This window comes from Talpa europaea (genome assembly GCF_964194135.1).
Source record: "Talpa europaea genome assembly, chromosome: 9".
In the NCBI taxonomy this organism is placed as follows: domain Eukaryota; kingdom Metazoa; phylum Chordata; class Mammalia; order Eulipotyphla; family Talpidae; genus Talpa; species Talpa europaea.
In genome coordinates this window covers 50,333,945-50,359,611 of record NC_140076.1, presented here as the reverse complement: position 1 = coordinate 50,359,611, position 25,667 = coordinate 50,333,945, and the positions used below count along the sequence as shown (strand labels likewise).

Sequence of the window (25,667 nt, the reverse complement as noted above, 5' to 3'; positions counted from 1 at the left end):
GCACTGCAAGGTTAATTCACAGGTTTGAAATAACAGAACTTGGGAGAGTGAGCATCACAGTAATTTAATCCACTTCTTTTCCATTGAATGATATAAACCGAAGAGTCTAGAATATTAGAATACGTGCTGATGTGCAATGTTTATCCACTATAATTATGGTTATACTCATCTCATGCAGCTAAATTATTTATTATCTTGATTCAAATTTGAGTGGCCCTATAAGACCTCAAGGGATGATATGCCGCAAGCATTTACTAGTGTACCTCAGAAAGTAAAACTACAGAAACAGACACACAAAACCAGTGATACTTGGAATAAATTACTCTTCCGTATAACAGAAAGTATGAATATTTCTAAGTGTATTGTGAACATACATGTCATGGAATCCTTTTCTAGAAGGACTTACAGGTATGCAGCAATCTTTAGTATTAAGCATAAGTGGAAGAATTAAAGCTAATTTTCATAGACTAAGTCACTAAAGCCAGAAGCCAGAGATTTTAAATAAAATTCTTGTACATTAAACTGGGACTAATATTTGATTATAAAAAGAAGAATTTAAGCAAACTCCAGTCATCAGCATTGTGCCTTGTAGCTGACTTTTGGTAAAAGGCAAACATTTGAAATCTAGCAATTCAATCTGAATATAGACATATTACTATGTGTATATATATATATATATATATATCACTATGTCTAAATACACATCACTCCCCCAGTTCTTCATGAGGAACCATCTCCCCTAAGAAGGGTCCTACACTCTATGAATCTAGTTTCAAAGTGCTCACTGAGCTTCTGTTCAGCACTGACAGATTCAGAACCAATTCAGACAAAAGAGTAACAAAGAGAATTTAAAGCTCTAGCAAATGCTTGAGTGAGTCTCTCTTCACTTTTTAAGTCTTCCAGAAGACACCTTTCACATATCCTGAAAAACAATAAAAAGTATAAAATTATGAACATAATCACTCAGGATAGTAGAAACTGTTAGTAGAAACTGGGCACTAAACATATGAAGGCATCAAGGAAATAGGAGGGAAAGAAATACTACAATAATTGTGGTCCTTAATAGCAAACTTCAATATTTTGTATATATGCGTATACATTATGTACATTTGTGCATATATACGTTATATTGATAGAACATAATTGCAGTATACCTGTAAAATACTGAGTCTATATTTGTAGGTATATGTAAATGTTAAACTTCACAAAACTGCAAAAATGAAGGCATAGGGTGCATTGGAAGGCAAATATTCACAACCATCATTTTAACTGAATTCTGGGGATAGAATTTGATTCTTCCCTTCTGTGGTAAATGCCCTTGTGGCATATTCTGTATTTCATCTTTGGGCCCTGGAAGGGAGATAGGGCACTCACTACTTCAGAGAGCTATGCTTGCAAAGCAGAATGTGACTTAGAGTCATAAAGGGAGTAGAAGAGTGTCCCTGGGTGTGCATTGGCCCCACCTCCATCTTACCCAGCTGCTCTCCTGATGGGTTTGGGGTTAAACAGCATAGAAATGAAAGCTGTGTGTGTTTGTGTTTGTGTGTGTGTGTGTGTGTATACATGTGCATGCATGCACACAGGCTGATAAAGGGATAAGGGAATCCAAATGGGAGGTAACCCCAGATGGGCTATCTGTTTAATCCTACAAACAGATCAGGCTTAAACTCACCGTCTGCCATGAAGTCTCTTAGGCCTTTACATCCTTCAGGGAAACATCTGTGTTCTCACTTTCTTTTTGCACTGTTTGTTCTTGCTTCTCTCGGGCTGCAGTGCAATTGGGCTTTACAGGAGGTGTTTCCCTGTCTTGTAGACTCTCTCTTCTTGGCTGTAATTCTCTCCCTTGCGGTAATCCTCGTCTGAATTCTTCAACTGCTGACTCCTGCCCCTCATCTGTCTCTGCCTCCTCTAGCCTTGACTCTGTTCTCAGAATGGTTTCAGTTTCCCCTCCCTCTTGACCCTGTCCTAACTGTGGGGTCTTCCCTTCCAGGTCTGAAGGTGCTTGGAGACACCCCATCCCAGCTTCTGATGCTGAAGTCGTCACCTCAACTGCTGGCACCTCCTCCCTCAGCACTATTTCCTGCACTACCACCCTCTGTGCAGCTGCTGCTTTTCCTAGTAACTCATCCACTTTGTGCCAAGTTTCCTCCCCAGCAACATCTGAAAAGGAAGAGGCTTTATTTGTGTCTGTTTTCCCCTCAGCTGTCCTGGAATCTGCCAACACCTCCCTCTTCTCTATGGCTATTTCTACCTTGGTTCCTCCTCCTTGATAGAGATCTTCCTCAGCCACAACTGCTCCTCCTTGGAAGCTCCCACGCCCCTCTGTCTCTCCATTCTTCACCACTCCTGTCTCCAGGGTGTTCTCTTTATCTGCCTCCTCCTCTGGGTCCTCACCCATGGCTTCTTCACTCAACATTCCTGCCATCAGGGTATCCCCCACAGAAACATCTTGGGTCACTGTCATCACCCCCACTATTTGTGGCCCCTGTAAAGACTCTTCTTTATCCTTCCTCTCCTGTCCCACAAGTCCATCTTGATCTCTGGCTAAACATTCCTGAAACTTGGCCGTGGCTGTGATCCTTTCCTCCGATGCCCCAGGCTTTCCTGTGAGCTCACTTTCAGGAGCTCTTAACACACCCTTTCCCTGACTGGCTGCCCCCTCTTCCTCCTCTGAAGAAGCCACCTTCTCCCTGGGGAGCAGCTCTGCCTTATTTTCATGTTCTGTGTCTCCCTCTTTCTTCAGAGCTGCTATGTTTTCCAGTGATTTTTCAAGCCCGGGTGCTGCTTCAAATATGGTCACCCCTGTCTCTCCCAGTGAAACTTCTCCTTGAGACTTGGTGTCTTCAGTCAGTTCTGATGCCCTCATAGATGCTTCAACCTCAGCATCACACTTCATTTTATTGGAGGGTGCCTGTGTCTCTTCCTCAGGTCTTACTTCATTCACTATTTCCCCCGCACCCCCTTTAAACTTTCGTTCTTCCTCTAAAGTGTTTTCTTCCTGACATTCATTTGCCCCTGTCACCTCTTCTCTCTCAGATTCAGTTTCTGCCAGAGGTATTTTTGGCTTCTCAGCTTTCCTCTTCTCTCTTGTTGCATCAAATTCCTCAGGTAACATTTCTTTCCTATCATCTTCCTTATTAGATTCTGGCTCAGTCTCAACCACTTCTCTCCCCACATCTTCCTTACCAAGTTCCTGGAAGCTGTTCCCGGAAACCCCCACCAGGGTTTCCATGACCTTCTCAGAAGTTGAGGAACTCAAAGGTGTTTCCATTTCCATAATTTCCTTCCTCTCTTTGGCTGGTTCCTCTCCTCCAACTGTTGCTTCTTCTGGATCACCCCCTCTCTCAGGTGCAGCCTCTCCCATGAGTCCCTTACCCTCTAGGTCTGTGGATGCATTCTCTTCACTGTCTTCCACATCTGTTTTTCCAGGCACCATCTCACTCACAGCTGCCTCCAGCTCAGCCTCCCCCTTCTCCAGCACCACTGTCTGCCTCAGGGCCACTGTCTCCTGAATATTCTGTGATTTCAGCACTGCTGCACTGTTTGCAAACACTGCCTTCTCCAAATCTTGCTCCTCCTCAGAAGCTGCCAGCTCTGTCTCCAGTACTGTCTGCACCATGTTCTCCTCTTGGGGAACCTTGTCTTCATTCAGACCTTCCCGGTATCTTGACGTTTCTTGTCCCTTGGGACTTAACACCTCTGTACCCAGCCTTCCATTCCCTTCTGCTTCTGCCTCTGCCCCACTTGCTATATCCTGTGGGATCTCTCTTTCCTCTGTGAATTGCCCTACTAAGGAAGGCTGCTCTGCTGTTGGCTTCCACGCCCCCAATGGAATTTTGTTAGCCTCTACTTTCCCCAACAGTGCTGCACCTTCTTGTTCCTCTATTGTCTCAGCACCCCTGTGTTGGGGAACTTCATCTTCCCCCACTGCTTCTTTCTTCTCCAGTGTATACATTTCTGATGTGACCTGCTTACGTTCCTTGTTTGAGTTGAGTTCTTCCCTTTTTTCCACCACAAAATTACTCTGCAGTGCTATAAAAACAAGTTTAGAAAACAAGGTTACTTTAATCAGAATGGAAAAGGGAGGAGATATTCTATATAATCTCATAATTTTATATACAATATAGGAGAGATTTATTTATGATATCAAGGGGATATAAATTGTATATATAAAACATTCCCTTGATTCTATGATGCCTTCAACCATAACATGCACCATGATTAAATAATGGCTTTCTGTGATAAAAAGAAATGCTATCAAATTTAATGGACACTTTGATATAAAAGGAAAATTGAACATCAGAAATACTGAAAACAAAGAAACAATTTTGTGGTTTTAGAATCATAAAATCAATGTCTTTCTCACAAATACACACACACAGACACACCTCCTTCTTTCATTTGAAACATTAGGACTTCATAGAAAAGTTATACAAAAAGAAAAATGAGGATTTCATCTTCTTAGAAGTCATTACTCTCCATAGCACATAAAATATCTGTCCTCAGTCTGCTTCTTGTACTCATGCGGGCATTTAGCACCACCATCCGAATACAATGTGAGCTAATCATTATCCCATTCACTGCTCCCACCTTTTAAAGCTACTATATCTAAATTTAGTCTTCAAATAACTTTGTAACTCACAGTAAGACTTTTTACTAAAGACACCAATTTGTATTGCAGGTCAGGATACCTCCCATCTACATTCAGAAACTGATTTGCCTTTGGCAAAACTGGATCACAGAGGAAGACAGAACTTTGTAGTCTGGGACAATTTTAGCATAAATAACCTTCTTGAAGTATTTCATAAGTTTTCATTGATGATTCCCTGGCAAATCTGGGTGTACTAGCTGTCATACTTCAATAAAATGTGGTTCAACACTTTTTAAAAAAGGCTTCAAATGAATTTCTTATATTGCTAATTGATATTATATATTTATACTTAATATATTTTTATTATTGAACAAGTACATGCACTTCTGTTTAAATGATCTATACAAAGTAAATAAAGGCACAGCATACCAAATATCCAAAGCCTTTAAATTTTCTAAATACATAATAGCACTTTGGGAGATAGCTTCTAAAATGATTATCTTAATAATTTCTGTCAACTAAACTTTTTCATTTATAGAAGACACTGGACTAGATATTATAAAATTTTAATATACCATGGCGTCAATCTCCAATTTCTGTATACTTATAGAGTAGCAAATGTGTCTTCCTCAAATTTTTTTCTTAATTGCCTTTTTGGCTATCTCATCCTCTACTTCATCACCAACAATCCACCAGGTTGTTTCACCTTGGGCCTTAACACCTCTCATCTTATGTCTTCCCTGAATTCTGATACCCTATGCAGAACTGTCTTATAGCTCTTTATCCTCTCTGAATACAAAACATGGATACCCTTGTTGATTTTCTTGGCTTCTTGCCAGGTACTACAATAAACCATTTTGAAGGCAATAATAGCGGATATTGCATACATGAAAAAATGTATTTGGAAGGTAAATTTTGCTGTTTCCTTTAAATGAGTAAAACAGAAATTACAGGTCTATCAATAGGGTTGATGTTGACTTATATAGGTAGTCCTCAGATATAGCAGTTATTTCCTAAATTGCATCTACAAGCTCCCAGAGAGAAATATAGGACCAAATATTCACTCAGAGAACATGTAGTCAATTCACCTGTGAGAATATGGTCCATATTCTTTCATTACAGATTATCAATTTTGAACAAAATGAAATTGAAACAATGAGAAACAACAATGTATGTCAAGTCTCTTTAGTAGTATAGCTTTTGCTATTCAAACTCCTGCATGAAAATTGTTATTAAAATGTCAGTTATGAAAAACATTTAAATAAAGCAAGCTGGCCTCTATATTTATAGATTAATTAAAGAACATGCAGGGGAACCAGAGAATAAAATTTCCTAGGCTTCAGGTAATAATATACTGTCTAAATCCCAGAGAAAAAAGAGCTAATGGCATCCAGCAGAGCTATTATATGAACACATACACTCTAAGAATGAGAAGTGACATTCCTGAAGCAAGCAAGAAAGAATAGATAATGCCTCTAAGAAACAGCAGTATGAAAACATGACTTTTTTTATGATAACCTCACTACTTTCTTAAAAGAGGGGGAGCAGTATTCACAAACAGAGGCAATCAACTTAGTGGATTGAGTATATTTTATACTTGGGAGTCAGTTGGACTGGATGAGAAGGCTGACTCTGTCACTTAGTAGTATAAACTTGGGAAATATCACCTAAGTCCTCATTCTCTTATCTGTAAAATGGGAATAATAATGCATAACTCACAGAATCCTTGTTACATTAAACCACCAAAGGCTCATCACAGCACACAGAAGGCCCTCACAAGTCTCCCTGCCACACTTCCCTCCTACTATATGCAATATATTAGATTTTCATACATGACTTCATTTGATGGATAACAACTACTATGCTTGCATTGCAGAATGTTTGGAGAGGTACTCTAGTCCTGCTCTGGTCGAATATCCATTATAAAAGATGGTGTCCTCAAAGTTAGAGTCCTGCTTCTATAATTCAAGCTCCTGAGTATCATCTGGTCCTCTCCACACAGACCAGGAGGCTGAAGCTCAGGGAATCAAGGTAAATGCAGGTATTCTGGTTACTGTTATTTGTTGTAAGAAATAAAATTCTTTTTCTCTGATTCAGAAGTCTTGTGTCTTCTGTTAATATCCATGAAATTGTAATAGGCTATCTTATTTGTTTGAAAATAGGGTAAAATGTCACATGGGTCACAGTGCTTGATGACTATCAATGAAAATTGGAGGTTGGGGTAAGGCGCCTATTTGATGAATCACCTCTGTACACACACACACACACACACACTCATGCATGCATATATTCATATCAGAATTTTTTTTTTAAGTTATCCACTAACTATAAGGGAACTTGACTTCAAGGACACAGGAAGTTTGACCAGATAGTTATGAGTCATGGTCTGTTGAGTACACTCTAATTGGCTCCCTACAGCTGAATACTCATCACCAAGAGCCAGTCAGGTACATACTGATGGTAATGAATTCTTCCCTAATTTTTAAAAATAAGGAATTTGAATACATCATTGTAAAATGTGCCCTGGCTTGCCACAGTTTTCATGGGTTAATTGGGTAAACCCTCCTATGTGGTCAACTAACTGGGAAGCAGGCTGTGAAATAAGACTGATCTGAAAATCCCTACCAATATTTTTTTATAAAGGCCTTTTTTATCCTAGGCAACAATGCATTTGATAAAGAATAATATTCATATCTGATATCAGCTGTAAAGCTCCCCTTAGGCCTTTCAACTGCCTCCTGCCACAATCATTTTTTGAAAGCAAAATAAAGGTGGTAGATGGAGGAAAGGAGGGTAGAAGATGAAAGCTAGAAAGAAGCTGTCTTTTGCAGAGGATTTCTGAACATCTTTCCCAGGTAATGATGTGCCCTCACCTGCACCCGTGTCGATCTCCTGCTTCCTCCAGTGCTTCTCCCCAGCATCCACACTGCTAGCACCAGACTCAGCATTGTGGCGGCAGTGGCAGCCAGGTTCCAAGGCTCCAGCTATTATCTGTCCAACTGATTGGAGATCATATAAAATATCAAGAGCTATAACAACAGGTCATGGGAATATTGCTGCGCTATTGCACATCATTTCAGCAAGTGGTGTTCATTTAAAAGCGTTCATATTAAATTGTGACCTTGTTTTTAAGCTTTAAAATTAAACAGCTTCCAAGCTATGATTTTAAAAGGGAAACACAATAGATCACAAAGAAAAGAAATCCATGCAAAGAAATACTTGCATTTAAAAAAAGACAAGAGTCAGAGCAGTGACAGACTTGCCAAATGCACATGCAATGAAATGACCAAAAAAGCAGTTTAGTTGCCTTTTTCTTTCTAGAAACATGTTATGGTTTTTATGAGACTGATAAGCACTGATTTTTTTAAAGTTGCTGAAACTACCAGGACTACACTAAGAGCATGTTAGCCATTAGCAGATTTTAGTGATTTGACCCCAGCAGTCACTTGTGTGGACCAAGAAAAAATGCTACTGCATCATTCCTGTCAATTCAACAGGAAAGGCTATTGTAGATCTTCTAGTTATCTGCAGCCGACTTTGCAGGGAACTTCAGGATCACAAAGACCTAAGTTCAAGTTTCATATTCCATACTAATTATGTCACCTTCAGGGAAAGTTCTTTGGCTAAGCCTAAGCCTTATTTACTTTTCAAAGAATTACTTACTCAGTGATTTTGGGGAAGATTAAGTGAAGTAATAAATGTAGAGCATACCAATATTCTTCATAGCAAGCCCCTAAGCACTTAATAATAATAGCAATGATGATGATGAATAATTCTAAGTATCATCATCTAATCTTATATGGTACTAGACAATACTGTAGTATCAAGTTTGTCTTCAGTTTCTGAGACTTCCCTGTCTGTGTCCCTTTGCTATCATCTGACCCAAGACCCTCAATTCCTGACAGCTACAATTATGCCACCTTCTGGTTAACAAAAGCTCACTCAAATAACACCAGACCTAGGTCTGCCTTCCTTGGTAAGAAATGGTATCTCCAAATACCCTTTTCTTTCTCCCTTCCTCTTCCTCTACCTCTCTCCCCTCCCATCCCCTCCCCAACTTTCCCACGGAGAGATGCTTATCCAATTGATCTAAACACTAGGATTTGAGAAAAGTTAAAATGTGCTCTTTTGCTCAGTTTAAGGTGAATTGCTAAGGGCTAGTTAGTTACTTACTGACCCCTTTATGTTTAGAAACAAAGAGTGAAATATCTGCTTATTACCTACTTGGTTTGGGGGCGGGGGATGGGGGATGAAATGACTTAACTGTATTAATTTTAACAGGGCAAACATGAAATTAAAAGAAATACAACATATTCTCTTTAAATATCTTTGTGTTGGGCCTCCCTGGTGGCGCAGCGGTTGAGCGCTGGGTTGCCAAGCTGCCTGCAGCCTCTACAGTGCCAGTTCGAACCCCAGCTGCTCCCCGGCCATCGGAGGAGTGTCCCACATGACACTCAGACCTCTCCTGCCGCCCGCTGCTCCCCTCAGCAGTGTACTTCGGTCCTTCTGCCTGCTCTGCTCCCTGCTCTGGCTCTGGTGAATTCTCTCACCCTCCCTCATTTCTGACTGTACCCACTGCTTGTATAAATAAATAAACAAATCTTTAAAAAATAAAAAATAAAAAAAACTTTGTGAACATCAATTTTCCTCATTCATTCAATGTCAAATAAAAAAAATTTCACAATAATGTAGTTTAGTGATGACATCAACTCATGGTAATTACGTTATAGTTGGGTTTGTCATCAAATTAACTTTCATAATCTTTATTTTGGGAAGTCTGTAAACAGCACATATAAATCAAATATAATCTTGCTATAATAGTGTTAACACTGCATAACTAGAGAATTTGAATAAACAGTATTTTAGGGTCTTGCATGGGAACCTGCTTGAGTGACTGAATGATAAAAATCCCAAGGATGGTAGGACTGGGGAATGTAAGGAAACGTGATTTCTTAGCGTTATGTGAAGTTTTGTTTTGTCAGATCCAGCAAAGTCTACAGGCTAAAAAGAAATATGGCTTACAACAATAATAATAAACAATAATAAGCAATTAGCAGCTATTGAACCAAGACTATTTTAAGAAGCCAAAAAGTACTTGCATGACCTGGAAATTACAACTCACTCAGAATTCACAGTGAAGTGTGTAGTCCCTCTGTCTCAGGACTGCAATCACCATTTGCCCACATCTGCAGCTTTGCCTTTGGAGGGTTAGGCTTTGGAAGTAGATGAGAGCCTGTGTAGTTAGGTGTTCCCTGTTTCAGATTCAGCAAGAATAGGACCCTGGCCTGAGCATCAAGAACTCAGTAGGTGTGAGACCAAAAAGGCCGCACTTGGTTATTTTTTCTCAGATGTTCTTCTAAAACTGCAACTTAAAAGCAAGAACTTGGCCAGTGTCTAACCTTAACTGTCTTCCACTTGTACAGGAAGACTGTGCTTGCTGGGACACCCAGGTCAGCTCTGTCACATCCACTCTGTTAACTCTCTCCGTTTAGTCCTCCATCCCTTAAGACTCCTCTCCTTAACACTCTATAAATGCGACCATTAAAAGCAAAATCAATTGTCAGTTCTCATAGCATTAGAAGCAAAATGGAAGGAGCTCTTACATAAAGTTTCTGAGAAAAGCACTTTTTCACTCAAATGATACAGGATATTTTAAGATTTTTTTCTCAAAATAATAAAATATACTTATATACAAATTAGCTTTTTTATTATAAATCTATTTTAAGATAAGGCATATTATGTTTTCCCTAATACAAAAATAGTATATACTGACTACCCAAAGTTTGAAAATAGAAAAAAAGTACAAAGAGGAATACAAAATTATCCTAGTTTCACTATTCAGAGACAGCTACTAGTTCATACTTTGGTGAATTTCTCAGTATTTTTTTTTCACTTTACTCTTACTATGGATAGTATTTTGTGTCCCATTTTATTCATTTAGCAATATATTGTGATTGTTTCTATATACTAAATAGAAAATAACTGCATAGAGTGTTCTAATAGGGTTTTACTAAAATTTGGTTACCAAATGGAAGGATAATCAACTGATGTTGGGTACTGAGTTATTTCTATGTTGGTGTGTGTGTGATTATAATGCTATTTTAAATACCATGTACATAATTATTTTGTACTTATTTCAGACTACTACTTTAGGATAAATTCCTGGAATTACAATTTGCTGAGTCAAGAGCATACTATTGTTAGAAGCTTTTGATATATATTTCTTCATGTTTGTTTCTCAAAAAAATGGAGATCTCGATTAAAAATTTCACTTATAATGATGAAAGATCTTCTATGCTTCCTAAAAGTGTCACAATTCCCACCAATTCTTTCTATATTTGGTCATTTACTAATTGAATCATGGCAAGCTTTCAATATTGGTAGGCAAGCTCTCTAAATTCATTCCCTCTCCTTCTCTCTTTTGAAACAAAACAAGCAAATTTCATTTTGAAACATGGTATGAATCCTGAGAAATTCACTATCAGAAGAAAGTTTGGCCAAGAATTTTTCATCTGAATTTTGGGATGATTAAATTCTATTTAATTTTAATTTTTAACATTAAAAAGGCCCTAAAAACAGAGCAAGGATGTATCCAAGTTTACTTCAAGTTGCTGGTCACCTTGAATGCTATCCCTGTGGTTTAATCATTTTTGGTAACCAATCTATTATCTTCCCAACAGCTCCCCATGACAAAATTCATAAGTAACATTATCTACCTACACAGTAAAGATGTTCCTGTGTTACCTTTGGCATTGAAGCATGGCCCACAGAAACCTAGAATTAATTACAAACTCCAGATCACAGCTGTTCAAAGCTAACAGTTACATAAAACTGAAGTCTATCTATCCTTCCACAGTAGTGAGAATAATCTTTTCAAGACTTTCAGATCATATCATTTGTATGCTCAAATTTTCCCAATGATTTCCTATCTCAGAATAAAATCTATCCCATGGCTCACAAATTTCTCCCTCTGGCCTCATCTTATACCACTTTCTGCTTTGTCCCTTCTGTTCCTTTTATTTTATTTTTTAATTAAAAAAATTTAGGCCTCCCTGGTGGCACAGGTGGTTGAGCGTCGCACTGTGAAGCTGTCCACAATCTCTGCAGTGCAGGTTTGATCCCGGCTGGCCGGCGAGAATCCCACATGGCACAGCAGACCTCTCCTGTCTCGCCTGCTGCTCCCCTCAGCAATGTATTTCAGTCAGTCTGCCTGTTCTGCTCCCCACTCTTTCTCTGGTGGTTCCTCTCACTCTCCTGCAGATCTGGACTGTACCCTGGTTCTTGTATAAATAAATAAATCTTTCAAAAAAAATTTTTAAAGATTTATTTATTAATGCATACAAGAGCTGGGGTACAGGCCAGAGATGCAGGAGGTGAAAGGATTCACCAGAGACAGAGTGGGGAACAGATCAGGGAGACTGACTGAAATACACTGCTGAGGGGAGCAGCAGGCAAGACAGGAGAGGTCTGCCTCATCATGTGGGTTGCTCCCTGCTGGGCCGGGGATAGAACTCATGCTGTAGAGTCTGTGGATTGCTTCATAGTGGATTGCTTCATAGTGTTGTGCTTAACCCCTTGTGCCATGAGGGAGGACCCTCTTCTGTTCCTTTTACATGGAACTCCTTTCCAAGTCCTCCACTCAGAAACTAAACTCCCAATTTAGGGCTTTAGCACTTGCTGTTCTATCTGCTTTGCACACTGATTTTTCAAAAGACAGTGGCTCACCTCTACACTTAGGTTCCTACTGAAATGAGAACACCCATAAAATACCACCCCATCCTCAAGCCATCACTCTATCTTGTTACCTCACTTTTCTTCTTGCACTTAGCCCAGATACTCCATTATATACTTATATTTACTTGATAGGAATATCTCCCCCAGAATATTAACTCCTTCTAGGTAAGAACGTCATTAGTTCACACTAAGGACAGTGTGTGGCACAAAGCAGATGTCCTATAAACATTTATTGACTGAAAAAAAATCTATTGGAACAGACAACTACATGCTTTAACAATTCATTCAGAAATTGTATTTGGCCTTCAACTCATAACACATGATTTTCTTCTTTCATCAGATCATTTTATCCTGCCTGCATGATAACAAAATTGCATTTTACTTAAGTCATAATATTATTTATATTACATACCTAAGCACTATAACTTCTCCTGTCTCACTTATAAAAGTATAAAATGCCTACTTCTGTTTACATTTAACATTATACTTTACATTAAAATATGCTACTCTTAATTTATTTTATTTATAATGTATAAATTATATTAACTTCACAAATCAATGCACTTGAATTTTTCCACCGTTAAAACATTTCAAAGGATGTATCCAATGCAATAAGACAACTTAAACTAAAAATAACAATGAAATATAAACACATTAAAATAGCACTATACTTATAATACTGAATTAACTCCAAGGACACTAGCTTATTGTAACTAACAGTTACACTTTATGCAACACATATTTCATATTAATTTGCCTGAATTTTTTTGATGGAGTGCACAAATGTAACATACTATAAAATAAAAGGAAATGGGGAAATATCATTTTATAAATCTGAAAGATACAACAGTTTTAAATGTATTACTTTACAATCTTATCTATTGCTATGATCTTAAGTGAAAACAATTCAGATTAAGTGGTATGAACTTAGATACCACAAAATAATTGTATGTAATTTTTAGCCCCTATACCCTATTCTTGACATAATCAGTTTTTATTCCAAGTCTTATGAAAAATGATTAGTTAGCATGATTCAAATAGGAGAGAATCTTTCATACAATATCTTAGCCCCCATTTCATTTTGACCTTAGGTGCTAGTCAGGAATCTAAGTAAAATATAAATTCATTCCTGGCCATTCTTTTAAGTTTATATAATGTGAAGGATAGTCACCTATATGACTCTCAATTCAAGCAGATAACTTTGATTCCCTCCCTCCCTCCCTCTCTCTCTCTCTCTCTCTCTCTGAGCTATAAACTGAGGGCTCAATAAAAAAAAAAAACTAGCCATAACCTCTTTCCTTGGCATAAATATATATATATATATTATATTATATATAATATATTATATATTATATAAATATTATATATATATATAATGGACTGTGCAATTATCTGAAATTTCCCTAGAAATGTTTATTCATATAAAAGACTTGGAGCTTATTTATGACCTTTAACCTGTTGTTTTAAATATTTAGAAAATTATTGCATCATTTCTTTGAGTATATTTTTAAAATATCAGCACCCAAAAGCTACATGTACTCTTCCACAGGTTTTGGTAGCATTAATCCCTCTATATCATTGAGTACATTGGAGTTCCTTTGTTTTGATTTACCTATTAATATCTTATCTTTTCATGTACTATACTCTCTGCCTCTTCAAATTTATAACCACAAAACTTGTTCTTTTGTGAAATATGGGCTATACAACAAACCTATTAGTTCTTATACAGAAGTCAATACACTTTTAAGAAATTTTGCAAGTCTATGAAATACTAAGACTATGCAATGGAATAACATACTCATCAAGAGAATATAGTATAGCTACATGAGGTGATATGAAAAAATATTTAAGATACAATGTTAAGTGAAAACAGTTACCAAACAAAATGTATCCTATTTCCCTCTGCATAAAAAAAAAAACAACTATATGTATATGCGATATATTAGTTCATTTATTTTTGTGTCTATGTAGAGTAAACTTTCTAGAGTCATGCACAAAAAGATTATCCACAGTTATCTATTCTCAAGAGAAATAGTAGATGCTGGGCAAGGTAGCTTGCGTTTTATTCTAGTCTATTCTATGTTTAAACTTTTCAACCAATATCTTGAAAGAAAAAAATTTTGTCAAATGCCTTACAAAATATATATAACCTTTGACTCCTGGAACCAAACCTACAGAAATTATTATAAATTTGAAATTGGTTTAGATAGTATGATACTAGAGTACTATTAATAAAAATGAAAGTAGGAAAAAATATCAATAGCCAAGAGTAGAGAAGTAGTTAAATGAAGAGAAAAATCACAGTATGGAATAATGCACAGAAATTATACATGTTCATAAAGATTAATTAAAATATAAAATTGTTTATGGTACAACATTAAAATAAAATGCAGAGTATATTTTACGAAAATATAACAATATAAATTTATGAATTCTAAGTTTAGAAATAAAAAGTCTAATCAAATGTGTGATATTGTGTGCAGGTGATAAATCTATTGTTAATATTTAAAAATGACTTTTCTCTATTTTCTAAATGTTATTTCATAAGCTGTTAGTGAAAAACCAGCATTAATGAAGATCCTTGGACATATATTAGAGCTTAAGAATGAAAAAAAGTTGCAAAATCTTCCCATCTACTTTTGAACCTACTTTCATAACAAGAAAATAAAATTTAAAAAATTATAGATACTAACAACTCAGGAACAGAGGTTTTCCAATATGTTTGAGAAAAATAATAAAGTGCACACTTTTCATTTCATAAATCAAAGGAAAAAATCACCCTCTTCTAGATTACTTGCAGTCTACATTAGTTACATATTACTTTACCAAAAGATATCTACTTAAAAACATCCAAGTAAACAATCAAATTTTATGAAACAGAAATAAAAGAAATAATAGTACTATTATCTATGTTACTACTGAATTTCAACATCTCTTTTTTTTATAGTAGTTACCAAATTGGCATTATAAGTACCAGAACTAAACAATAAAATCCAAGTTTAAAGACTTTAATTATTTTAATCAAAGAGTTTCAATTATACTTTAATGAGAATCTTGACTTACATATAGCAAAATCCTTTGGAAAACATTAGTGGTCTTTGTGTTATAATCCCAGGGGTGGCAAACTTCTTTTGTAAAGGACCTGATTGCAAATTCTTATGGTTTTGTCACTGTTGCAACTACTTAACTGAACTTCAGATCAACAGCAGTTACAGGTAATAAGCAAATGAATGAACATGCTCTATTCCGATAGAATGTATTTCCTGACATGTAAATTTGCATTTAATATAATTTTCACATGACCACATATTTTCCTTTTGATTTTTTTTACTAACACTTGATAATATAAAAAATATTCTTAGCTCACAAGCAATACCCAAAAGTGGGATAGGCCAAGTTTGATATCTACAGGCTGAAGTTCATAAAATTTTTGATTCTAGAGCTATTTTTGATAACTTATATGAAAGTCATATCCCTTACTACCTGCCACTATCTGGAAAGTTTTCATTCTTCATTCCTTCCACTTTCAAAATCTTATGTAATCTTTAAAATCTCCCCCAAACACATTCTTCAAAATGGATACAATTTTCAAGATATTCTTAACCAAAAATAAATCTCCTCCTTTGAAGCCCCTTCTCTTACATATATCCTATTGACCATGGTGCCTGCAGATGGAAGGTAAATAATAGTTGAATTGAAAAACACTAGAGATTTGATCGATATTCTCATTTCCTAGAGAGAGGCCGAGGGAGTATCATAAAGGTTTTTAAGTCCTAAAAGAAATACTACAGATATTAGAAAGTATTCATAAATTTTAAAACACAGATGCATTTTGGTAATATTAAGATGAGAAAAATAATTTCAGTGTGGGACCATGTTGGCAAGGGAGAGATGAGAAAGAGCAGGGAATGGACATGTGGTAGGGCAGAGTACTATGTGAAAGCCAAGAATCTGGCAGGTCCAATCTGTCCACAGGACACAACATGGTCCTTATACTGCACTCTCTCTTAAAGTTGAGAAAAGTATCAGAACTTCCATGTGTCTAAGGTACTAGGATCTGACTGAGCAGGGACACTTCTTAATCTTCCCATGTCAAAGGAAACCAGCCCACAGATTTGAGAGCCCCTTGGAGCAGGAAGTTACTTGATTTCAGAGAACTCAAAGTGAAATTTGGCATTTTCTATGAACTTTTCATATGTTTATCTAATTCTCAATGCCATTTTCACATATATAACAGGAAATTTTTAGAAACTCTGGAATCATTCTGCTCATATTCAAATCCTAGGAATGCGCCTTATAGGCTGTATAATCCTTAACAATTAACTTCTCAAGCAATAATTTTATCATGGAAAAGAGATGAGGATTATAGTGCCTAATTCATAGGTCTATTGAGCTGTTGTGGGGATTAGATGAGTTAATATCTATAAGTGTTTAGAACTGGCACACAGTAAGAACCTATTAAATGCTAGCTTTGCATATATAGCTAGTATTAATGATCTCTAAAAAGCCACACATACCCTTGCCTTCAGATACATACTGTGTTTATTTGATTCTTGAGATAGAATTACCATAAGAAGGAAATTACAGAAAATAGGAAACAGGCTTTATAGGAAGAATCAAGTAATTTTTTATATTGCAATAGAAGGAAAACAGCAAGCTGATAATACATGTATGATTATGTGACAAGGAGAGAAAAAGGTAAAATTTGAATCACTCTGACATTAACACAATAGTTTTTCCCAAGCTTGGCAGAATGCAATGGCCAAAATCAGCTTCCATGCATGGGAATGATGGCAGGTCAGCTCAACAGACATACTTACCACCCTTCTCCACCCTATGGGCACCTGCCTTTTTGTCCTTCACCTTAGTATTGCTTCCTTCCCAAAGCTTACTCTTAGCCTTTTCTTTTTCTTCCTTGGAAACACGCTTCCTAGACTTCTCAGATATATCCTCTGCAATCATTTGGGTAACTTTCTTTGTTTCTTCATCGAGAACATTCTCTAAGCTTTCCTCTACGGCCAGAGACTTGTTCTCCATGTTTGTTTTTATTATTTTCTGGTCTTCAGTTTCAATTTCTAGGGCATCCTCAGCTAAAAGATGGAATTTTCTTGGCCCATCATTTTCACTCAGCTCCTGAGAAGATAAACTTCTGGCACTTTCATTGGGACTATTTTCGGCATGGTCTCCCCTGGTACCCCGTGCAGATTCATCTTCACTGGAGCTAGAACATAGGTGACTTCTGAATGATGTTGATGAAGCACTTTTTGTATCTACGAGAAAAAGTCATCGTGTTTTATAAATTAAATTCTAACTCTGGAAATTGTTAGTAATTAATCACATTAAAATGTTTAATATGATTTGGTAGATTTCATACCTTCTCCTTATAAATTCTACTCAGTTATCATCATAAAGAAAAACCTATATAATCATTGCACCTATGGGAATTTTCAATAGGAAATCACATTTAACCAGGTAGCTATTTTTTTCCTGAAAGATATTTTATTGGAAACCCTTTGTAAAAATCCATTTTATTATAGAAGACATTCAATAATTATTTATTTTTTCAGCAAATAAAAAAAAGTATTCTTCAATTATCACCTTGGATAGCTGCAGTTTTTTCTGGATATAAAATCTAAAATGTTATCTACTATAACATTATACTAGTATACCCTAGTAACTGGGATGGCAGGAAGACATAGTCATTTGCACAATATCTAAATATTTCCAGGTGTGGGGTTTGTGTGTGTATGTTTATAGAAGTCATCTTATTTGAGGTTCCTCAGAAGCAGGAGCTGAGAAGAAGATTCATGTGATAGGGATGCATTCTAGGAGACACTCAAGAACAATGAAGAAGCAGGTCAAGGAAGGAGGAAGGCAATTGAGGGAGCTATTTCAGCAACATCTCAACCTCAGCCTGATCCCACAGGGACCTCTGAAGCCTAAATTGTGTTCCAATTTTTGCTCCCTGAGGCAGGACTTGGTCTTTCATACTTTGCTCCATCCAGAAATGACTACAAACCACCCTAGGGAAAAGCAAACTACCTGGCACTTCCAGACTTCTTAGTGCCTGAGGGTGAAGCAAGTCAAGTAGCCCAAGGCTATCCTCTGAGGAAGGCAGAGGGTGCAGAAGCTGGGAGGTGGATGCAGAGCATCTGCAAAACACCCCAGGAGACCCAGGCAGCACACAGGAGAGATGCCAGATATTGCTACTGATATGCAGCCCAGAAGCCTACTGGATGCAAAAATGGCTTAGTATTACCCAAAAAAAAATCATGTAAAAATCTCCCAGAAAGACACACTGTGAATCACTCCAGGGCAGGTACATAGCCTAAAAGTCACTGTGTATAATCTTCCTGAGGGCCAGAGTGATGCAAACATGCTTTTGATTTTTAATAGGTCTGTGTTATGTTTTTTTATAATTTATTTTCAATAATAATAAATGCTGTCGAGCTTTCTTGTTTTCTTTTCTCTCTGTATTCCTTACTCTTCTTCTTGTTTCTTTTCTTTCTGGTTGGCAGCTACACAGATGCCTGCAGCAGCTGATGTGAGTTTAAGGGAAGAAATACCTGTCTTTGCTCTTATCCTCTTCTCTTGGTCCCTCCAGCCCCAGAGGCTCTCCCTGACAAGGCTCAGCATTTTAAGTATAGTCACTGAGACATATCAGAGTTTCCACACATTTTCAAGAGATGCTTCACAGGAGTAAAAAACAAACTCTGAAAAGCCTTTAAGCAACAGAACCCCTAAGTGCAATCCCATTTGTTCTTATCTCCCAACTACCTTGACAGGCACTGGATGACCATTGTTTCTCAAAGGAATCACATACTCTAGTCACTCATTCTTTATCTCCATTTTATAAAATCTGGATATGCTGTCTTGCTCTAGGGAACTTAGCAGATCCAGGATAGTTGCTCTCCTTTTTATTTGCACCAGCTCAGAAAATTTAGGTACTAAATTCCCCCCACCCCACCCCACCCCACCCCCATTAGCATCTCACATTTGTTTGTTTTTTTTTTAAAGAAAGAAAATAATTCCTGTTTGCCAGTGGTTTGCTAGTGGCTTTCATTTATTGCATACTTAACTACGATACAATGTAATACTTGTTCTGCACTTGCAAAAATATTCCTATCCACCATCTGAATACTGACATGAAGACTTTCACTTTTAACTGAGTTGTTCACATAATTAAAAAAGTGAATACACCTCTATTTTTCTTCAATAGTTTCTACTAATTGTATTATTTTATTTCAAAAGGCTGAAACATGCTGTGGTTTAGTTTTGAGTCAGTTCTTTAGAGAAGAAAGATCAGGAGAATGAACGGCTTCAAAGTGGCAAGGGTAGCTGATCTCCCATATAAACTCATTTCAGTTTTCAAATCTCTCTAACCTCGTGGTATAATTTAGTTTCACTCTCATATCTTACTCTCATTTTCATACAGACACTACAGCGAGACGTTGCCTACAAGAAAAACTCGAAAAGCTTTAGGGCCAGAGAATGGGGTTTTTCAAAATGAATTTTATTTATTCTCTTAGAAATAAAGCAAGTGTTATATATAAAAACTTTTAGATAAAGGAACTTTAGGGCACGTGTGTAATTTCTTTTTTGTCATTAGGAGGGAAAAAGTTATCTTGGAGGCCTGTTGGTAATCAACTCTGCCTCCCAATTCCATTTGTCTCTTCTGTATCCCCTCTGGGTTCTGATAAGAAAGAATCTGCTCTCAGTGTTTTTTATTTTATTTTATTTTTATATATGCACTGGGTACAGTCAGAAGCACAGAAGGGTGAGAGGATTCACCAGAGCCAGAGTGGGGAACAGAACAGGCAGACTGATGAAGTACACTGCTGAGGGGAACACTGGGTGGCAGGAGAGGTCTGCGCGCCATGTGGGACCCTCGCCAGAGGCCAGGGATCGAAAAGGCACTGCAGAGGCTGTGGGCAGCATCACAACCCAGCGCTCAACTGCTCTGCCACCAGGGAGGCCCCTGCTCTCAGTCTTTATGGCAAAGAATGACCTGCACTCGGCATATGAAAAAATGTTCAACATCACTTGTAATCAGGGAAATGCAAATCAAAACTACCATGAGATACCATCTTACACCAGTGAGAATGGCATATATTAAAAAAACTAGCAACAACAAATGTTGGCGAGGATGTGGAGAAAAAGGAACTCTCCTGCACTGTTGGTGGGAGTGCAGACTGGTCCAACCACTATGCAGAGCTGTGTGGAGATTTCTTGACCTACTAAACATAGAGCTTCCATATGATCCAGCAATTCCACTCCTAGGTATTTACCCAAAGGACACAGAAACATCAATTCCAAAGAGCACCTGCACCCCTATGTTTATAGCAGCACTGTTTACTATAGCTAAGCTATGGACACAACCCAAATGCCCAAAAATAGATGAATGGATCAAGAAGATGTGGTACATATACACCATGGAATATTACTCAGCATTCAAAAAAGATAAATACATGCAATTTGCAGCAACATGGATGGTGCTGGAATGGATCATGCTCAGCGAATAAGCCAGAAAGAAAAAGAAAAATACCGGATGGTCTCACTCATAGCAGGAATCTAGAAAACTTAAATAAGGGACCAGGAAAATGAATAACTACAAGAAAGTGAAAATCAAAATCAACAAAAAACTATGAACCATAGACACTCTATGGGGGGTGGGAGGTGGGGAGGGGAGGGATTGGGGTCAAAATAAGGGGGTTGCAATTGTATGGGGAATATAAAAATAAAATTTATTAAAAAAAAGATATGTCCCAAAAGATAATGTAAAAAAATAAATAAATAAAAATAAAGATTGAAGTAGTGCTTTAAAAAAAAAAAAAAAGAATGATCTGCACTCACTGCCTGAGTCTTGGCCAAAGCCATCAAACTCAGGGCAGCATTACAGATCCTAAGAAGCATCTCTGATTTTTCTCTCATCATATTCAGTCCCCAAATCCTTCACTATCTTCTCCTTTCCCGCCATTAATCACCATCTGTGATGAATATATCCCTTCTTTTGCATCACTATTTCATGCAACATAAGAGTAAGAGAAAAAAAATATTTTTTTTTCTATCAGAAGTGTAGAAGGGTTCCCTTTGCTCCACATCCTTGCCAGCACTTGTTTCTGGTCCATCCTATGGCAAGAAGTATGGAGGACCTCAAAATACTGAGAATGGATCTGCCATTTGATCCAGTAATTCCACTCCCGGCATCTACCCAAAAAATGCAAAGACACAAATTCAAAAGGCAACTTGTACTCCCATGTTTATTGCAGCACTGTTTACAATAGCTAAATTATGGAAATAACCTAAGTGTCCAAGAACAGATGAGTGGATCAAGGAAATGTGGTATATATACACAGTGGAATACTACTCAGTGATCAAAAAAGATAAACTCATGGCATTTGTGGCAATATGGATGGAGGTTGAAGGGATAATGCTAAGTGAAATAAGTCAGGAGGAGAAAGATAAGTACTGGATGGTGTCACTAATATGTGGAATATAAAATAACTAAACAAATAGATAAAGATATACTTAAAAACCAACCCTTGATAGCTGACTACAGAACTGAAGCACCAAGGGGATGGGTGAGGGATTAGAACAAAGAGGGAGGGAAGCACAATGGTCTGTGGAGTTGGAATGTGGGTAATTTGGTGGTGGGTACACTACAGTGGTAGTACCTGATGGTGGGATCCCAATATTAACTCAATTAAATATCTAAATAAAAAGAAAATAATGTTTTTCTGTAAGACAAACCTAAGTGTTTCATAATTTGACTCAGTTGCTGCCTTCTTTGGTTATGCCCCTTAACTTCACTAAGTTGGTTATGCCCCATAACTTCCCTAAGTCTCTTTTCTTGGCTGTTAAATGGGGATAATTCTACATACTCTTCAAAAGCCATTGTAGAAATTACATGACAAAAAAATTAACCTAATTAGACCACATAATCATTTCTTTATGATTTCCAGTTTTTTCTCTGGTATGAAATCATACCTGTTACATATTCTAATAAATTTATTTCTGATAATTTCACCCTGTACATTATATCAAGAACAGCAATCACAGTTACCATTTATTCATGTAGATGATCATGTACCTGCTACGTACTACCTACCCAATGAAACACTTTACAAACATATCCAAAGAATAGTTTATTGTCTTCTTTTTCTAGATTTGGAAAGTAAGGTCTGGAGGAGTTAAATGAGACCCAATGTCCATTAGCTATTAGTAGCAGCAAATGCTGGAAAACATTCTTTGTAATGACCCACCACAGGAAAACAGATCCCCTACAGCTGTGCCAAAAGGTGTTCAAACAGAAAACACTCACTGTCATGGATCCATATTACTTCTGTTAGCTAATTTCCCACTGTTACTGCCCAAGGATGACATGTGGAAAGTTGGTTCCCCCCAAAGCCTCAGAACTCATGGAATTCAGTATCTTTAGTGGTCATTCTTCTATTTTGGTAGCCAGTCTAAAGCTCAGATAGAATGCACACAAAATACTCTGAGACACATAATGTGAATACAAAGCAAAAGATAGGAAAGCATTCCTTGGTTTGCCTATAATACTTACCATGATACTGTATGTGTGAAAATATATGTCAACCAGTTACTTTTTACTTAAAAATATTTACTACACACTGATTAGGCATTTACAAAAAGTATACACATACATATTAGTAATCTCACGTTTATACTGGCTGCTTAGCCAATTTGACATACAACTGACCAAGGAACAACCACACACATTCTCTCAATCAATACCAGTTCAGCAAATTCAGAACGAACACTGCTCACTCTTCTTTTAACGATGAACCTGAGTTGTCCTCCATCTTCTTACCTATTTACATAGATTCACTCAGTCATGAAATGCATATTGAGCACCTCCTATAGGTCAAGCAGTGTTCTAGTTATTGAGTACTCACTGGAGAAAAAGACAGGCCAGGTCCTCCTTCCACAGAGATTACACACTCAAGACAGACACTGTGTGGGCCTCCCTAGTGGTGCAAGGTGTTACGTCTCAGCACTATGAAGCTATCTGCAGGCACTGTGGCACGAGTTTGATCCCTGGCCAGGGAGCTAACCCACAAGGCACAGCAGACCTCTCCTGTCTCTCCCGTTGCTCCCCTGAGAAGTGTATTTCAGTCAATCTGCCTGTTCTGCTACCCACTCTCTCTGGTAAATCCTCTCACCCCCAACCCTGCATCTCTGGCCTGCACCCCAGCTCTTGTATGCATAAATAAATAAAATAAATCTTAAAAAAAAGATAGAAACTGTGGCACACAATAGTGTTCATTAAGGTATCTTTCTCTCATTGGCTAGCTCTCTCAAACTATTATTATACTCTCATTGTAATTAGTAGCCATACTGTCTGTTTTGAGCCAAATATAAGTCCTGACCTTAGATTTCATTCATTTCCTCAGCTGTAGCATAAGGCATGATTTTACAATAGTTTAATCATTTTCTCTATTCATGTCCTTATTTTACCTACTTTATTTTTGGTCTACTAGCTTGAAACTCATACAGACACCTTGATTTAAACACACCAACTTAAATACATAAATGCATTTAAAATGTAGATCACCCAATGATATACCATATATCCCAACCCAGTAGATCCAACACTCTTCTGTCTCTCCCATTTCTTAGTTCAAGGGTACACAGAAAAATTTGCATAAATGCTGCTCCTACTTTACTCAAATTAGCCATGAATCATAAATGTACATATTTTATTACTTGTATAAATAGTTCTACCTTAAATATACTCATGAGTTCATAAAAATTTTTTATATTTTATACTAGATACTGTGGTCCAGTTGATATTTTCAAGTACAATAATACCTAATTAGGCAAATTCTTTACATTCATTAAACCTTATAGAATGAATGTATGCCTAATGAAAATAAAGTAGAAATCATTCCATTGCAGCTTGAACAGTTTCTAATTATCTGTCTTAAGGGAGAGCATATGTTGTCATACTGATAATTCATTATTCAATTCATCAAGGAGATAAATGTATATTTTAACTTGTAAATATCAATATGTACAGGTAATACAGACATACCAGGAGGAGAAAATGAAGAAAACCACAAAAGTTCCTCCATAGAAACTTACATTGTACTTTTTAAACATTAAAATGAATATTTAAAACACTGAGGGTATAATCAAATCACATGTCATGCTATGCTGCCTGAGTCTTTTTACATTTACCTATTAATCTAGTCAAGCAGGCATGATATCTAGGTAGTGCCTTTGCTATGTACAGGGCATATTCAAAACTCTAGAGAAATACCTCCTAGAAAAGTAGTTTAGGTGAACTAAAAGATTCTGCCACATTTACTGTACTCACCTGAAGTTATGACTTCCTACTTTAACAATTGAAAAGTGGATATAGGTTGAGGAATTCTTGCCATTAAGAAAAATTAAAGTTTTATTTAATCATGCAAAATCATATATATAGACTCTGTGGAAAGTCTGCCTACAGTCTTCAACTAGTCCTTTCTGGTGGAGGGAGCAGACAATTCACATTGAAGTCCACAGAGTGAAGCTTCACAACCATATAATTTCAACACAGAAGGAGCAGCCTTTCCTCATAGACTTTTCTTCAAGCCCACAGCCAAGCTAAGAAATAAACAGTAAGTTCTTGAAGTTAATAAGTCAAGTAAAGTGTATTTCTGTGACCCTGGCACTTTAAGACTACAAGGCCTACTTCTTCAACAAACTGGAAAACAGCAAGAGTGAAATATTATCTTTCTTATTAGAAAAAAAAATTGTCTTAATTCTTACATCATTTTCTTTGTATTCTAGCAACAGATTTCTCTCTCTCCTCTTTCTCTCTCTCTTCTCTCTTAAAAACCTCTTAGTCTTTACCTGTTACTCATAGGCACTATCGTCCAGACTGCCCATAAAAGTATAAAAGTAGATTCTAAGAGACATGACACTTTTCCCCTAAACCTTATAACATTCATCTATGACAATGTATTTTCAACTGGTGAATTAGTGCCTGGGGTTGCCAACACAAATGCAGAGACAAGGAAGCTGTCGTTCTTTTTAAATGATTGGTGAGTCTCACACATCATTCCTAAACCAGTGTCCTCTCTTAGTCAGCTTCCAGTCCACAGCACTCTATCACTCACTGGCTGCTCAGCTGAGCGTATTCATCAAGGCAGGCCCACGCAATTGTTAGCTGGCAGTTTAAATGGGGCCAACTTGTCACAAGAGTGACAGCCTGGGCAATTGTTTGCCCTCTGGGAACAGGTGCAGGCAGGTTCAAATGAAACACATCCAAATACTAACAGCAAGATTCTTAATCATGTCAATAAAAGGGATGTATTGGTGTCTGGGATTC

General features: G+C 37.1%; 1 protein-coding gene across 1 annotated transcript in view; it reads right to left on the bottom strand.

Annotated features, from left to right (window-relative positions):
* Positions 1–1,621: 1,621 nt before the first annotated feature.
* ERICH3 (glutamate rich 3) overlaps positions 1,622–25,667 on the bottom strand; it is a gene marked incomplete at its 5' end in the record, with an annotated part of 125,378 nt that continues 101,332 nt past the window's right edge. The window contains 3 exon segments of the mRNA XM_084242345.1: positions 1,622–4,032; positions 7,465–7,590; positions 17,146–17,595. Of these exon segments, the coding sequence (XP_084098471.1) occupies positions 1,691–4,032; positions 7,465–7,590; positions 17,146–17,595 (2,918 nt within the window). The 3' untranslated portion in view covers positions 1,622–1,690.